The following is an 18,260-nucleotide window of genomic DNA, read 5'->3' as shown; positions in this document are numbered from 1 at the left end:
CTGAGCACTATGGGACTTAACATCTTAGGTCATCAGTCCCCTTGAACTTAGAACTACTTAACCCTAACTAACCTGAAGATATCATACACATCCATGCCCCAGGCAGGATCCCAACCTGTGACCGTAGCAGTCCCGCGGTTCCGGACTGCAGCGCCTAGAACCGCACGGCCACCGCGGCCGGTTCTCATTGAGTACCTGGCTAATTTCGGTATGAAGAATGATCAGGTCAGTGTCCTCCCTGAAACTGTTGAGAAGTACATTTCTTTCTCAAAACGAATGACGCCAAAAATTACGCTCCACTTCCTTGACTATTTACGCTTTATGCACTTCACTCCAGAAACTCGTTGAAACTTTACCTCAGAATGATACGCATATCACTCGATCTGCATTTCCTGATGAGGAAGAGTTCCAACTTGCGACTACGAAAGGAGTTTTCCCATACGAATAAGTTAATAGTATGGCAAAACTCAATGAAACCAAGCTTGCCAACATATCTGCATTTACCAGTACTCTCACATGCGATGCTGTAACTATAGCAAATTATGAGCATGCCGTGAATGTCTGGCGGGAATTCAACATCCCCAGTTTGGGGGAATATGCAAGACTACACACGGACACAGACGTGCATTTGCTTGCAGGTGTTTTCGGAAAGTTCCTGAGTGTATGTATGGCGACGTACTCTCTGAACCCCACCTTTTATTACACGGCACCTGGGTTGTCCTGGGATGCTATGCTCAAAAAAATGGGGGGGCAGCATCGAACTTTTGACTAATGCTGCAATGCTTCTATTTTTTGAGCACGGGATCCGTGTGGGACTTTGTCAATGCGTCCACAGGCATGACAAGGCAAATAACCCATGGATGGGTGTCAGCTTTAATGCATCCCTTGATTCGAGTTACATTATGTACTTAGATGTGAACAACTTATACCGGCGTGCCACATTGCAACCACTGCCGGTTGGTGGGTTTCGATGGGTGCCTGAAAACGAATTGAAGCGGTTAGGTGGAAAATAATGGGTCTTGCGGCAGATTCTGATGTAGGATATGTGCTTAAGGCAGACATCACATATCCTAATAATTTGCATGGAGAGACAAGCGATTTGCCATTATGTCCAGAGCAACAAATTACGTGAGGAAGCACCATCCCTAAACTGTTGGATACTGTTGGAGATAAGCAGAGGTATATTATTCATTATCGTAAGCTCCAGCAGTGCTTCAGCTTAGGGCTGAAGCTTGTTAGAATCATCCGGACTATCTCCTTCAAGCAATCCCCCTGGTTGATGGAGGCTGGTCGCGAGTAATGATTTTGAAAAAGATTTTTATAAATTAATGAACAATTTCATTTTCGGGAGAACTATGCAGAATGTAAGAAAAGAACACGATATTTTGATTAGAACCGCATGGGAAGGGCGTTATGGCGTGAGAAATTGTATTGCCAGGCCAAATTTTAAGTGTGCCACTATCTTCAATGAAAACTTTATTGCTGTGGAGATGTCAAAGACTGCAGTAGAGTTTATGAAGCCTATTTATTTGGGTTTGTGCATACATGTACTGCTTCCACTATGTGGTTGCAAAACCTGATTTTATAGAACCAAAGTTGCTTTATATGGATACAGACAGATTTATCTACTGTATCAAGAACTGCGATCCATATGAAGTAATTAGGTGCCACGGTAAAGAATTCGACACATCTCCATAAGAGTTCGATAATCCTTATGGTATTGTTCCTAAGAATAAGAAGTTTATCGGTCTCATGAAAGACGAGGCGAATGGTTTACCAGTTGTAAAGTTTGTGGGATTGAGGTCCAAGATGTATGCATATCATACAATAAATGGGGGCACCCAGAAGAGGGCAAAGGGTGTTAGATGTGCAGCATCTTCAGTACTTACGCCTGAAGACTATTTGCAGTGCCTGTGTGGTCGCAGCATTCCAGGTTCTCCTCATCACATCGTTTGGCAAACTAGTATTCGATGGAGAGGTCACAAAGTGTACACTGTACTGCAGTCTAAAGTCGGATTGTCTTCTCATGACGATGAGAAAAAAGAGACATTTGTGAGAATGGGGTGGAAACCCTCCCATACTCAGACTATTTACTTGAAGCAAAAGTAGGGGGTGAGGGACTCTGATTGAGATATATAGAGAGAATGAGTGTGTGAATGGGATGAGGGGTTTATGCATCTAATAGTATGGCTCTTTTATCATAGTGTAATTATTGGTTGTGTGTGTGATGTGTATCAGTCTGCATGCTTTTGTGTGTGAGTGGATGAGTGTGGGAGGCTGTGTGTAGGAAATAAATGTATGTCTGTAAATATATAACTTCATTAGTAGAAATTAATATGCCAAGGAAAAAAAATCATAAAGACGAAAAAAAATTAAAAACTAAAAACTGTCAAGGAAAAAAGTCTGTATGTAAATATATTTCATCCTTATTAGTAATTAATATGCCAAGAAAAAGGGAAACCGAGAAAAATTTAACAAAAAGTGTCATGGAAGTTTTCGGATTTCATATGTGTATGTGTGTGGGTGGTTATAGATTAGATTTTAGTTTCTAAGTTTCAACTGCCACCAGCCATCCAGTCAGAACTAGTTTTAAGTATGTGAGTTCCACACAGTTAATTGTTTATTTTTTATATAAGTTCACTTGCACGTGGTAGTGGAAAATGTTTAGAGCCACCTACTTCAGAAATATATGTTCACTTGCTTGTGGTAGCGGAAAATGTTTAGAGCAACCAACTTCAGGGAAATATGTTCAACTGCTTGTTGTATTGGAAGAAAGAAATGTTTAGCTTTACCTCAAAGTCTTTTCTGTTTCTGGTGGAATTTCACTAGTGGTAGTATTTAGCCTGTAAGATAGTGTAATTAGTTTGTAGCAGTACCTCTGCATTAGGTGTAAACTGATATAATGTAAATCTGAATCACGTATCTGGAAACAGCAGAATGTTGATATTTCTCAAAAAATGTAAATCTGAATCATGTATCTGTATACAGCAGAATGTTGATATTTCTCAAAAAAATGTAAATCTGAATCACATACCTGTAAACTGATATTTCTCAAAACATTGTTAAATCTGAATCACGTATCTGTAAACTTATATTTCGCGAAACATTGTTAAAGCTGAATCACATATTCACAAGTAAATCTGAGTTTAATAATAAATTCACTTATTTTTTTGTAAAAATGCAGGATCTTGTTATTTCAAACCTCAATCACCATTATTTTAATTAAAATCATAAATGTATTTCTGTACAATGGGCAGTTACATCCACATTGCACTGCATAGGTCTATAAGGTCTGTGGCTTTAAACACTATTTCAAAGAGAGAGAGAGACAGTTGTGAATTTATCATAAATGTATTTCCAGTACAATGAGCGGTTACATCCGCATTGCACTGCACAGGTCTGTAAGGTATGTTGCTTTAAACACTATTTCAATTAGAGAGAGTTGTGAATTTAATGGAAGATTAAAGAATAACACAAATTATTTCAATTAAATTTCATTTATTTGGACATCACCATCCAACTTAAAAGTAATTTTACATTTTCATATGCAGACACAACGGTATTTTCTTCTTCACATGTTCGCCGTCTACGTTGATGGTAGGGTGGACATCCGTAGTATTCCAGGTTTTGAATAGCAGCGTACTTGTAGATTCTACTCAGGCAGGTAATCTTCTCATCACCTTTAACGTAGATGATTGTCTCCTTGTGATTAAATACTCGGAGCACTCGCACCAAATCTTTATAAGAGATGCCTGGGTCATCCCAGTGAATTCCATGATAGAAGTGTGTTAACCACATTGTACTTCTACATGTTTTAATGCACTTCACATCCTTGAATGGTTTCCCCGATGCAATGCTTGATGCAAATGTTCCTATTATTCCATTACTTTGTGTGAATGCTATTAATGCACAGTCTTTAAATATGAATCGCCTGCGTTCATTGTAGTAAAATCCTTGAACGTCAACTACGATCCTCACACCTTGGGGTAACATCATGATCTGCCTTAGAGCTATCAGAGCACCCATTAATTCATAAAACTCATTGCACTACACCAGTGAGTGGGCAGTAGTTAACAACACAATCATGCGGAACTAGAGCATATGCTGAAGTGTGATCTGGAATTTTGTTGAAGATTCAATTTCAAACCGCACATCTACAGGCCCTGATTTAATTACCTCATTCTGTTTTGAACAGTCAATCACGGTTATTGGTGCTAGCTTCTTGAAATTCTGTGGACTGAGTAGGCATCCGTCATTTTCAACACCTTCGTAGTAAGATGCTCGGAATCTCTCAAACATGTCACATGCCAGACTGTATACATTGCTGCCCCACTGTAGATGTTGATTCTCATATGGGTAGTATTCAGAATTCAAGCAGACCCTGGCATTAGTTAACTTGCAGTGGTCAAATTCAGTTGATTCCTTTGATACATTCCCACACCTTTGAGTTTGAAATGCGAGTATGATGAATTGAGGTACTGCCAACTGCACTGATGTTTTAATAGCCCACATATATTTGGATGCTGTACGTAGGGCTGGGTATTCAAAAAGCTCCGATGAGCCAAAGGTTAGTTAAGAGCCTCTAGCGTTCCTCGTCAGCAACACTGATGTGAGGTATTTTCCATACTATACTATCAATCTTGATTTGAAAATTCTCTGCAGCTGTTTGAAAGAATGAATTCGCGTCATTTGCACTCTGCACCAAAATAAGTTACTGTTAGCGTTCATAATAATTCGCTGCATGTCCTCAAAGTACCCCATAAGTATTTTTAGTGGCATACATGCGGTAAATCGGTTGTATCCCCCCTCACCATCTGGGGTATCTATGAACCAATCCACATTTTCCAAGCTGTTTGAATCAGACGCTGAGGCTGAAATTTATGTCTTAAGGGTTGATGCTAGACCAACATAACATGTGTGGTCGATTTAGATACCATTAAGTTCATAACGTATCTCCTGAAACGGAATGCTAGAGCATTATGCATCAGCTTTGAGAGCATTACCACAGTGCCGTCAGCTTTCTTAAATGTGCAGTTCAGATACGGGAAGCTCTTGCAAGGCAGTGCTACAGCGTCCTGATGCTGGTTGATTCAAATGGCTCTGAGCACTATAGGACTTAACTTCTGAGGTCATCAGTCCCCTAGAACTTAGAACTACCTAAACCTAACTAACCTAAGGACGTCACACACATCCATGCCCGAGGCAGGATTCGAACCTGCGACTGTAGAGGTCGTGCAGTTCCAGACTCTAGCGCCTAGAACCGCTCGGCCACTCCGGCTGGCCCTGATGCTGGATAACAATCCTAATTTCATCATTTTTATTAAATATGGTTGATGTGTAGGGTTTGTATGAGTGGTATACATGACATACAATTCGATCATCATACTCTACCGACTGAGTTACATTGAGCGATGTCGTTTCGCGGTTTGAAACCTGCTGAAATAAGGTATTTATAATTAAGACTTGTTATTACCTTGCATTTCTGCATTGCACTAACGGGTTGTGAGCTCGGTGTGCTAGCTTTATACTTTAGCCCCATCGTTCCTTAGATGCAAGTACGAGGTGCATTCAAGTTCTAAGGCCTCCGATTTTTTTTCCGGACTGGAAAGAGATAGAAACATGCACATTGTTTTAAAATGAGGCTGCATTCATTGTCAATACGTCCCAGAGATGGCAGCACCATACGGCTGATGGAATTTTACCGCCAGCGGCGAGAATGAGAACTGTTTTAAATACTTAAAATGGCGACGATTTCCTTACTTGAACAGCGTGCAATCATCCGTTTTCTGAAGTTGCGTGGTGTGAAACCAATTGAAATTCATCGACAGTTGAAGCAGACATGTGGTGATGGAGTTATGGATGTGTCGAAAGTGCGTTCGTGGGTGCGACAGTTTAATGAAGGCAGAACATCATGTGACAACAAACCGAAACAACCTCGGGCTCGCACAAGCCGGTCTGACGACATGATTGAGAAAGTGGAGAGAATTATTTTGGGGGATCGCCGAATGACTGTTGAACAGATCGCCTCCAGAGTTGGCATTTCTGTGGGTTCTGTGCACACAATCCTGCATGACGACCTGAAAATGCGAAAAGTGTCATCCAGGTGGGTGCCACGAATGCTGACGGACGACCACATGGCTGCCCGTGTGGCATGTTGCCAAGCAATGTTGATGCGCAACGACAGCATGAATGGGACTTTCTTTTCGTCGGTTGTGACAATGGATGAGACGTGGATGCCATTTTTCAATCCAGAAACAAAGCGCCAGTCAGCTCAATGGAAGCACACAGATTCACCGCCACCAAAAAAATTTCGGGTAACCGCCAGTGCTGAAAAAATGATGGTGTCCATGTTCTGGGACAGCGAGGGCGTAATCCTTACCCATTGCGTTCCAAAGGGCACTACGGTAACAGGTGCATCCTACGAAAATGTTTTGAACAACAAATTCCTTCCTGCACTGCAACAAAAACGTCCGGGAAGGGCTGCACGTGTGCTGTTTCACCAAGACAACGCACCTGCACATCGAGCTAACGTTACGCAACAGTTTCTTCGTGATAACAACTTTGAAGTGATTCCTCATGCTCCCTACTCACCTGACCTGGCTCCTAGTGACTTTTGGCTTTTTCCAACAATGAAAGACACTCTCCGTGGGCGCACATTCACCAGCCGTGCTGCTATTGCCTCAGCGATTTTCCAGTGGTCAAAACAGACTCCTAAAGAAGCCTTCGCCGCTGCCATGGAATCATGGTGTCAGCGTTGTGAAAAATGTGTACGTCTGCAGGGCGATTACGTCGAAAAGTAACTCCAGTTTGATCGATTTCGGGTGAGTAGTTAATTAGAAAAAAAAATCGGAGGCCTTAGAACTTGAATGCACCTCGTATACAATGATCTCTTCTACTCGAAAGTTAACAAGTTGATTATTCTGGTCCACAACATACAGTTCTAGATAGTCCAATGTCTGAACTGTCACTGGGAGATATATAGCGTTTGTGGGGGCTTGAACTATTTTATACCCAGTACCGACTGTAGGAAAGAATCTGTAAATTGAGTGAATCAATTTATCATTGAGGTATGACTGGAAGTATGTCCACAGCCTGATCTGATGCGTAAAATTTACTGGGGTCCTTCATCAAAACATGACCTAGCAGTGGACCTATTGAATATCTCCGCCTAACGCCGATCATAGCACTCTCTGCCCGTATTTCAGATTTAAGCGTATTGATGTTTGCCAATAGTTCAATACCTTTCCCAGACTGTTTTAAGACTTCATTTGAATCATCAGTATTGTAGGCACCTGGTTGTATTTCTAGAATCTCCTTCCAACTTTTAATTTCCAGATGCAGTTTATTGTTACTCTTTGTGAAATTTGGAATGCTGTTACACGTCTCCAGACCAATCAGCACAGTATTCCAGCCGCATGCACTTAAATCAATTGGTGAAAAGAAATTTGGACGTAATACTGATCCTCGCTCTTTTTTAAAGTCAGAGTGTACGACATTGCATCTAAACCTCAAATGATGGGTGTGTGTTCAGTGATGGCTCTTTTATATGTGTGGATGTTGGCTCACCTGCTTTGAGGAGGAAAAATTGTGCATTCCAGACATCCATCCGCCTGGTCTAAATATAGCACTCATTCCAGAGGTCCGCTGCTGCAGGTGCACGCTAATTTGTCATGAATGTGAGGAGGAATATAACACGGAGATGTCCACACAGGTATGTGTTAAAGTCCTGATATCTCCAGGAATTGTAGAAGACACGTCTTTTGCTGGTGAAGTAGCGTTGTAATTCTTCAGGCGGCTGTAAATCTGCAAACGAATCGAAATACTGAACTGTATTTGCACTTTTCTTAACTTATGCCACCCAATGGGTCCCTGGACCCCCAGCAACATCTAAACTTACAATTCCGCACTCATTAGTTCGCCACATGGTCTTTGGTAAAGTATCCCGCACAAAGACGCCACGGAATCCGGGAATGTGAAGTTTTTCTTTAACAAGCTTAATCAGATCTTTATTCATGAGCGCTCGATCAGTTAGGATAACTGACGGACTTTTTTTTATATATGAAGAGACCTCGTCCTTTCTTGTATGGATTCAAGTAGAGACCCTTTCCGATAGCTGCTGCTTCCACAGCCTGATTATGTCGTCTTGTTTCCTCTAGTTGCGCCTGCGCATTCGGCGCGTTTTTGACCGTTTTGGCAATAGCTGCAGCTCCGCCTGTAAGTGAACCTACTGCTGACAAAAGCTGCAAGAGCTGGAATGAGGAATGGAATAATTCCACCTGATGTCTTTGGTAGTGGTAGGACCCTAGGTGGTTTAATTGCAGCCTTCTTCTTCTCCTTCTTCTTCTTCTCGCCCTTCAACATATATTTAGCTGCACACATCGAAGTGAGAATACAGCTTTTCAAACAAGCGGGTTTCTTCTTCTTCGCCTCCAAAGCTGTCCACGCTGCATTCATAATTCGTTTGAAATTCATCTCCCTGAAGCCTAACTTAGTTTTTTCCATGCATGGTTTTATCAACTATGAATGCAGCAATGCGCTGACCTATTCTGAGATCTTTTCTTCATCTTATTTTCTTTGCTTTATCGGCTAATATTCGGTCTGCGACGTGGCATGCTGGGAGATCCTTATTTGCAGCATATGCGATGTCATGCTCTAGGCAGTCTAGTAGGTTAATAGCTTTATAACCACGTGCCAGGCGTTTCTGAAGCTTTGTTCCAAGTCCACAGAAGTTATATCCTGGAATGTGCAATTCCACAGGAGATTTGTCGAGAATAGCACCTCCACCTCCTATTATGGTGTGCTTCCTATCATGCATGGTACGCTACTGACGACATAGAGGTCTATTCCCCCTGTTATAAACTAACTCATCAGTGGCAATCCAACTGTTTTCTGATGATGGAAATCCCAACCATTTAACTAGCGCTCTATTCCCACGATGTCTTATGATGCATTCGATGAGAAATACATCTGGTTCAGAACTCTTCTGCAATTCCTCCGTGTAAAAGGATCCTGCAATTTCATCACTCTTGCCATCCTTTAAGATATATGTCCTAGGGTTCGTTCTCTGCACTTTGGATACTGTGAATATCTCCGCTGACCAGTCTGGTAAGAACGATTTCTCGAAAGCTGTCTTATGTTTTGAAATACATACTAAGTCGCCTACATTGAAACTCAGCTTGCATGGGTCCAGCATTTTAATGCGGAAATATACTGTGTCCATGAGTGAATTATCGGAAACATCGATTGGTCTCATTTTTGTTGTACTACGTTTGGTTCGATTATATCATGCAGTTATCTGTGGGAGAATATCTGTCCGCTTGTATGAACAACGAAGATTAATCCGCATCCACATTTGAGCTTTGACTGTTCTGTTCAAACGCTCCACGATGCTAGCTTTCAGGTGGGTAAATGTGGAGTAATGGTGTATCCCGCACCGCTCCATCACACTCTTGAAGTGTTCATTGTAAAACTCGCCACCATCATCGGTTTGAAGATTGTCCAGGCATCGATTCGTTCCTGTCTGCAGCAAATGGTCAAACACCACAGCAACATCTATGCCTGTTTTAGTTTTCACAGGAAATGCCCATGTGAATTTAGAGTATGTATCAACTACCATTAAAATATACTTGAAACCTTTATTCTTACGGGAGTAGAGACCCATATCCACAAGATCTGCCAGCCATAAGTCGTCTAGTCCTTTAATCATTACATGTCTGCGCAGGTATGTTCTTCCAGTTTGTGCAGCTGCTGAACCACTGTTTCCATATTCGCTATTATTATTCAATGATTCCTCTCTAAGTTCTGAAATTACTGAGGTAACCTCGTTCGAGTTTGCTGTATTGCCCGCAACAGCCAAAGCCTTCAACAGTCGAAGTCTGTCTATTAGTTCATCCGGCTCATCGTAATATACATACTGCGGGAGTTGATTGCTCACTCCTTTATGCTGAATGTCTACACACTCACAGGTTGCTCATTCAGTAAAGATTGTATAATGGTTGTGTATTTAGAGTTTTTCAGGTTTCTCAGTGTTCTGTCAGGTTTTTTATGCACCTCTGTCAACTGCAGGATTTCACCATAGACTCTGCGATCATTGGTAGAGCATTTTAAGTTTTTTGATGGCCTTAGGAAGATTAGATTAATTAAGCCAGGTGTTATTTTAAACTCTTTATCCCCAATACGTATTGTGCTATTGGTTAAATTTATAGTTTGAGAGCCTAGCATGTTCGATATCTCCCTCCTGACACCAACCAAATATTCTATCTATCCTACCCACCGCATACCGGCTAGTGAATTCAGTGATTGGATCATTATCACATGAAGCCATCTTCCTGATAGATTCGGTAACAGGTATAAAAGTTTCTCTCAGTGTTTGCTCCCGATTCATATGTCCCAACCTCAAGAAGCGTAATTTCTCTCGACCTGCTTTGCGCACCTTTGTCGACATTTCAGCACATACTAAGCTGAGCTCTGTATATCACATGGTTTTATATATGCTTTGTTCTTCTTCTTTCCTGCATCCCCTTCTTCAATAACAACAACCTCAGCTTGTATCTTCCCCCTCAATTGCGCTAATTCTGTTCTATAGCCGGTTTTGGTGAAGCGCAAGAAGTTTCTGAGTGTCCTTTAATTCCCTTACAGCCTTACCGATTCCACCCTCCAGATTTTTAAATTTCATATTTGTGTACATGCGAGCATTCAGACTGGGCGTCCGCCATGCATGCAAATTTGTCCGTGTTGCAGTGTCTACTGATACACTCACCTATTTTGTACATTTATATATGGGGAAACAACTGTAAGTTCCAGCTGTACCTACCGTCACTCAATTTTCGAGTTTATCAATAACGAGAAACCCGTATTGTGAATGATTCCAGCAATCCGCACATATCTTTACAAATTCATTGCATGACATGTCGGTCCCTACATGAGCCTGGTAAATGTGTTTTACATTGAGATTGTCTTGTTTGAAGGCTATAATGAGGTTGGCGTTATCCCTCAACTGTTTTGGGATCCTGGAATATGTCTGACTCAGATAAAATACGTCAATACCCACATCACTACCAAAGCAGAAATATCTACGGATTTGATCCTGCTTTTCAACAGTAACATTGTCAAATATGAAGACAGTGTTAGGCTTTACCACTTCAGGTGGGCGGATGTCGTCGCTTTCACTGAATGCTCTGTACGTTACACCATCTAGTCCATCTAATATTTTCTGCAGTAACTGGTACTTGGGTTGAAAGAGTGTTTTGAAGAAAACCAAAAGGTACTCGAAGCGGACTCCGTCTATGTGCGTTAACAGGAGCCATGAGGACATTTGTCTTACCACAGTTGGAAGGACCTACAATTATCGCTCGTATGCCGTCAGGAAGGAGTGCTCCATTCTTCTTATTGGTCTTCTGGTCTTGGTCATCATCACAGGACCAGTCACCCACAACAAAGTCCTTGCGGCGAAGGTGCTTCACTCAGCCTGCCATGATACCTACTGTGCTAGGTGCTGGCGAGCAATAGGCTACACGATAGAATGAACTCCAAGTGGTATATTTCAAGGGAAGAGTGTCACATACATTAACGTACATAAATGTGCACTAACGTGTAATAACGTATGTGACATTTTGCCTAGAGAAATAAAAACACAAACACAGACTTAAGAGTGTAAATAAACTCCTGGAAATTGAAATAAGAACACCGTGAATTCATTGTCCCAGGAAGGGGAAACTTTATTGACACATTCCTGGGGTCAGATACATCACATGATCACACTGACAGAACCACAGGCACATAGACACAGGCAACAGAGCATGCACAATGTCGGCACTAGTACAGTGTATATCCACCTTTCGCAGCAATGCAGGCTGCTATTCTCCCATGGAGACGATCGTAGAGATGCTGGATGTAGTCCTGTGGAACGGCTTGCCATGCCATTTCCACCTGGCGCCTCAGTTGGACCAGCGTTCGTGCTGGACGTGCAGACCGCGTGAGACGACGCTTCATCCAGTCCCAAACATGCTCAATGGGGGACAGATCCGGAGATCTTGCTGGCCAGGGTAGTTGACTTACACCTTCTAGAGCACGTTGGGTGGCACGGGATACATGCGGACGTGCATTGTCCTGTTGGAACAGCAAGTTCCCTTGCCGGTCTAGGAATGGTAGAACGATGGGTTCGATGACGGTTTGGATGTACCGTGCACTATTCAGTGTCCCCTCGGCGATCACCAGTGGTGTACGGCCAGTGTAGGAGATCGCTCCCCACACCATGATGCCGGGTGTTGGCCCTGTGTGCCTCGGTCGTATGCAGTCCTGATTGTGGCGCTCACCTGTACGGCGCCAAACACGCATACGACCATAATTGGCACCAAGGCAGAAGCGACTCTCATCGCTGAAGACGACACGTCTCCATTCGTCCCTCCATTCACGCCTGTCGCGACACCACTGGAGGCGGGCTGCACGATGTTGGGGCGTGAGCGGAAGACGGCCTAACGGTGTGCGGGACCGTAGCCCAGCTTCATGGAGACGGTTGCGAATGGTCCTCGCCAATACCCCAGGAGCAACAGTGTCCCTAATTTGCTGGGAAATGGCGGTGCGGTCCCCTACAGCACTGCGTAGGATCCTACGGTCTTGGCGTGCATCCGTGCGTCGCTGCGGTTTGGTCCCAGGTCGACGGGCACGTGCACCTTCCACCGACCACTGGCGACAACATCGATGTACTGTGGAGACCTCACGCCCCACGTGTTGAGCAATTCGGCGGTACGTCCACCCGGCCTCCCGCATGCCCACTATACGCCCTCGCTCAAAGTCCGTCAACTGCACAGACGGTTCACGTCCACGCTGTCGCGGCATGCTACCAGGGTTAAAGACTGCGATGGAGCTCCGTATGCCACGGCAAACTGGCTGACACTGACGGCGGCGGTGCACAAATGCTGCGCAGCTAGCGCCATTCGACGGCCAACACCGCGGTTCCTGGTGTGTCCGCTGTGCCGTGCGTGTGATCATTGCTTGTACAGCCCTCTCGCAGTGTCCGGAGCAAGTATGGTGGGTCTGACACACCGGTGTCAATGTGTACTTTTTTCCATTTCCAGGAGTGTATATTTATTTATTCACCATCTACAATTATCATCAACATCGAAAAAAATTACTTGATTTTTTTTAATCAGTGCAGCAGCAGTACAGTATTTGGAAAATAGCTGATTCTTGTATCCCTCACATTCAGCACGTATATCTCGAAATATTATCGACGCATTGCAATAGTCTGGTAGTCCATCAATAAATTTGAGTTCAACATTTTCGACACCTATTCGAGGAATAGCACAAGACTTCGGCACTGCACATATACAGGTACTAAAACAAAGATCTATACCGTGAAGCGTCCGTTGCAAGGGCCAAGTGGAGGGCTGGATGGTACGTCACTAAGCAGGACGGAGAGTGCAACATGGCCTTACTGGTGGAAAACGCGGTTTCACAAGTCTGCGACCAGTGAAACTGAGTCCCTTTATGCAGCAATGCATGTAATGAACGAGCAATTGTCGCAGTCGCAGATGAAAATTTATCGTAGTAGGCGACTTTACTGAGAACAGCCTACGGTTCTTTGACAGACATAGTGTGTGGAAGCAACACAATACCAGAAACATGTTGGTGCAAGGGTTTCAGACCCTCGTGAGAAAACCCACGATAAACGATAAAAGGTTGAAAAAATTTATGTTTTTCTAAATTACACTTCAACCCAGCCGCTTAGAGGACAGAAAAAAAAACCGAGCGAGGTGGCGCAGTGGTTAGACACTGGACTCGCATTCGGGAGGACGACGGTTCAATCCCGCATCCGGCCATCCTGATATAGGTTTTCCGTGATTTCCCTGAATCACTCCAGGCAAATGCCAGGATGGTTCCTTTGAAAGGGCACGGCCGATTTCCTTCCCCTTCCTTGCCTAATCCAATGAGACCGATGACCTGGGTGTCTGGTCTCTTTCCCCAAACAACCCAACCCAACCAACAGAAAAAAAGAGTATGGAGATTTTGTAAATGTTGCTCAGTGGAGGCACCAGAAACTACAATTTCATTCAAACAGTTTGCACAACCCAGCAGAGGTGCTGTAAGCTGTTCCAAAAATCGTTGAAAAATAGCAAGAGCACTGGCGCCTCGAAAAGGCAACTGCGAGTACTGTTACGAGGTCTGTTCAAAAAATTCCAGAACTTTATCCACAAAATTATTCTACTCTTATCTTTTACTTATTATGCATGGCCTACTTCGGAATACTCTCCTCCACAATTGGTACACCACTTTCAACATCATTTCCATAGACAGAAGCAATCTTGGTACGTCTCTTACTGGATCGCGCAAAGCATTGTTCTGCGAATTTTATCTCGTCTATCGTTGCAAATCTTTGTCCTTTCAATGCAGTTTTCAACTTTCGAAATAAAAAAAATCCACGAGGGCCAGGTCTGGAGTGTATGGAGGATTAGGAAGCACAGTGATTTAGTTTTTTGTGCAATAGTCACGCACCAGCAGCGATGAATATGTGGGTGCATTATCGTGATGGATATTTGGATGTCATTATCGTGATGGATATTTGGATGTCAACACTGCAAAGAATGACGATCCATTACTTTCAATCAAGAATGTTGGCACTAGCAGAGATAATCTCGTAGCCGACGTCAAATGATGGACTGTGGTGCCCTCTACCCTGCCCATATCTTCGGCGCTCCGTCGAGTTCTGGTTGCAGTTTGACATTTTACATCCGAAGGTGTCTCCCACAGTTGGAGAGGAAACGGAAGTAGAAAGTTTAATACACTACTGGCCATTAAAATTGCTACACCAAGAAGAAATGCAGATGAAAAATGGGTATTCATTGGACAAATATATTATACTAGAACTGACATGTGATTACATTTTCACGCTATTTGGGTGCATAGATCCTGAGAAATCAGTTCCCAGAACAACCACCTCTGGCTGTAATAACAGCCTTGATATGCCTGGGCATTGAGTCAATCAGAGCTTGGATGGCGTGTACTGGTACAGCTGCCTATGCGGCTTCAACACGATACCACAGTTCATCAAGAGTAGTGACTGGCATATTGTGACGAGCCAGTTGCTGGGCCACCATTGACCACACGTTCTCAATTGGTGAGAGATCTGGAGAATGTACTGGCTAGGGCAGCAGTCGAACATTTTCTGTATCCAGAAAGGCACGTACAGGACCTGAAACATGCGGTCGTGCATTATCCTGCTGAAATGTAGCGTTTCGAGGGATCGAATGAAGGGTAGAGCCACTTGTCGTAACACATCTGAAATGTAACGTCCACTGTTCAAAGTGCCGTCAATGCGAACAAGAGGTGACCGAGACGTGTAACCAATGGCACCCCATACCATCACGCCGGATGATACGCCAGTATGTCGATGACGAATACACGCTTTCAATGCGCGTTCAACGCGATGTCGCCAAACCCGGATGCGACCATCATGATGCTGTAAACAGAACCTGGAGTCATCCGAAAATATGACGTTTGGCCATTCGTGCACCCAGGTTCGTCGCTGAGTACACCATCGCAGGCGCTCCTGTCTGTGATGCAGCGTCAAGGGCAACCGCAGCCGTGGTCTCCTAAATTATAGTCCATGCTGCTGCAAACGTCGTCGAACTGTTCGCGCACATCGTTGTTGTCTTGCAAACTTCCCCAGCTGTTGACTCACGGATCGAGACGTGGCTGCACGACCCGTTACAGCCATGCGGATAAGATGCCTGTCGTCTCGACTGCTAGTGATACAAAGCCGTTGGGATCTAGCATGGCGTTCCGTATTACCCTCCTGAGTCCATACTCTGCTAACAGTCATTGGATCTCGACCAACGCGAGTAGCAATGTCGCGATACGATAAAGCGCTGTCGCGATAGGCTACAATCCGACCTTTATCAAAGTCGGAATCGTGATGTTACGCATTTCTCCTCCTTACAGGAGGCATCACAACAACGTTTCACCAGGCAACGCCGGTCAACTGCTGTTTGTGTACGAGAAATCGGTTGGAAACTTTCCTGATGTCAGCACGTTGTAGGTGTCGCCACTGGCGCCAACCTTGTGTAAATGCTCTGAAAAATAATCATTTGCATACCACAGCATCTTCTTTCTGTTCGTTAAATTTCGCGTCTGTAGCACGTCATCTTCGTGGGGTGTAGCTGTTTTAATGGCCAGTAGTGTACACTCCTGGAAATGGAAAAAAGAACACATTGACACCGGTGTGTCAGACCCACCATACTTGCTCCTGACACTGCGAGAGGGCTGTACAAGCAATGATCACACGCACGGCACAGCGGACACACCAGGAACCGCGGTGTTGGCCGTCGAATGGCGCTAGCTGCGCAGCATTTGTGCACCGCCGCCGTCAGTGTCAGCCAGTTTGCCGTGGCATACGGAGCTCCATCGCAGTCTTTAACACTGGTAGCATGCCGCGACAGCGTGGACGTGAACCGTATGTGCAGTTGACGGACTTTGAGCGAGGGCGTATAGTGGGCATGCGGGAGGCCGGGTGGACGTACCGCCGAATTGCTCAACACGTGGGGCGTGAGGTCTCCACAGTACATCGATGTTGTCGCCAGTGGTCGGCGGAAGGTGCACGTGCCCGTCGACCTGGGACCGGACCGCAACGACGCACGGATGCACGCCAAGACCGTAGGATCCTACGCAGTGCCGTAGGGGACCGCACCGCCACTTCCCAGCAAATTAGGGACACTGTTGCTCCTGGGGTATCGGCGAGGACCATTCGCAACCGTCTCCATGAAGCTGGGCTACGGTCCCGCACACCGTTAGGCCGTCTTCCGCTCACGCCCCAACATCGTGCAGCCCGCCTCCAGTGGTGTCGCGACAGGCGTGAATGGAGGGACGAATGGAGACGTGTCGTCTTCAGCGATGAGAGTCGCTTCTGCCTTGGTGCCAATGATGGTCGTATGCGTGTTTGGCGCCGTGCAGGTGAGCGCCACAATCAGGACTGCATACGACCGAGGCACACAGGGCCAACACCCGGCATCATGGTGTGGGGAGCGATCTCCTACACTGGCCGTACACCACTGGTGATCGTCGAGGGGACACTGAATAGTGCACGGTACATCCAAACCGTCATCGAACCCATCGTTCTACCATTCCTAGACCGGCAAGGGAACTTGCTGTTCCAACAGGACAATGCACGTCCGCATGTATCCCGTGCCACCCAACGTGCTCTAGAAGGTGTAAGTCAACTACCGTGGCCAGCAAGATCTCCGGATCTGTCCCCCATTGAGCATGTTTGGGACTGGATGAAGCGTCGTCTCACGCGGTCTGCACGTCCAGCACGAACGCTGGTCCAACTGAGGCGCCAGGTGGAAATGGCATGCCAAGCCGTTCCACAGGACTACATCCAGCATCTCTACGATCGTCTCCATGGGAGAATAGCAGCCTGCATTGCTGCGAAAGGTGGATATACACTGTACTAGTGCCGACATTGTGCATGCTCTGTTGCCTGTGTCTATGTGCCTGTGGTTCTGTCAGTGTGATCATGTGACGTATCTGACCCCAGGAATGTGTCAATAAAGTTTCCCCTTCCTGGGACAATGAATTCACGGTGTTCTTATTTCAATTTCCAGGAGTGTATATGGACCACGGCCCAATAGCCCAGAAGTTTTAAGTGATTTCAGTGCCAGTCACGGAAGCTTATATTGTACGAACAAAACTACAACATTTTATTCGAGTCACAGAGTGGTACGGTGCAGTGTGGTTACTCACCTCTCGGCGCCGTGCGGCGATCGCACGAGGCGGACGGCGAAGAGCACCTGCACGGCACAGACGAGCAGGCAGCACAGGTTGAGCGACAGCGCGAGCGCACACAGCGCCAGCGTCGCGTCGTGCACCAGCACGTACTCGTCCGAGGGGGGCTCCCCCGCGGGCAGGGGCGCCAACCGCAGCAGGAAGATGAGCGACAGCAGCGCCAGCAGCAGGCTGGCCAGGCACAGCAGGCCCAGCGACCCCAGCGCCTCTCGCGGCGGGCCCAGCTGCCCGTGGTAGTAGCTGCGCCACGAGAACCGGCTGCCTCCTGCCACAACACAACAGCACACGCCCATCTCAGGAACAGCCACAGAAGTCGAGTCGTGAGTCACGGTTGGTCGGGAGAACGCCTCGAGTGGGTCCATCCGCCATGTTGTAAAGGTTTCCTTCATTCGAGCTCATTGTCATCTTCCGACTGAGATCAACACTTGCTGCACGTGTGGAAGTCCCCTCCCATCACTCTCCAGTTGAGTTTAATTAATAGC

At 45.4% G+C, this 18,260-nt stretch overlaps 1 protein-coding gene across 1 annotated transcript in view; it reads right to left on the bottom strand.

The window, feature by feature from the left end:
* The window catches only part of LOC126412627 (uncharacterized), a 165,234-nt gene that overhangs the window by 123,029 nt on the left and 23,945 nt on the right, over positions 1-18,260 (bottom strand). Inside the window, exon 4 of the mRNA XM_050082304.1 lies at positions 17,737-18,043. Within this exon, the coding sequence (XP_049938261.1) occupies positions 17,737-18,043 (307 nt within the window). The remainder of the gene's footprint in view (positions 1-17,736; positions 18,044-18,260) is intronic.

This window comes from Schistocerca serialis, chromosome 7, assembly GCF_023864345.2.
Source record: "Schistocerca serialis cubense isolate TAMUIC-IGC-003099 chromosome 7, iqSchSeri2.2, whole genome shotgun sequence".
In the NCBI taxonomy this organism is placed as follows: Eukaryota; Metazoa; Arthropoda; class Insecta; order Orthoptera; family Acrididae; genus Schistocerca; species Schistocerca serialis.
Note: the sequence above shows the minus strand (reverse complement) of the source record. Positions and strands in the feature narration are given on the sequence as shown.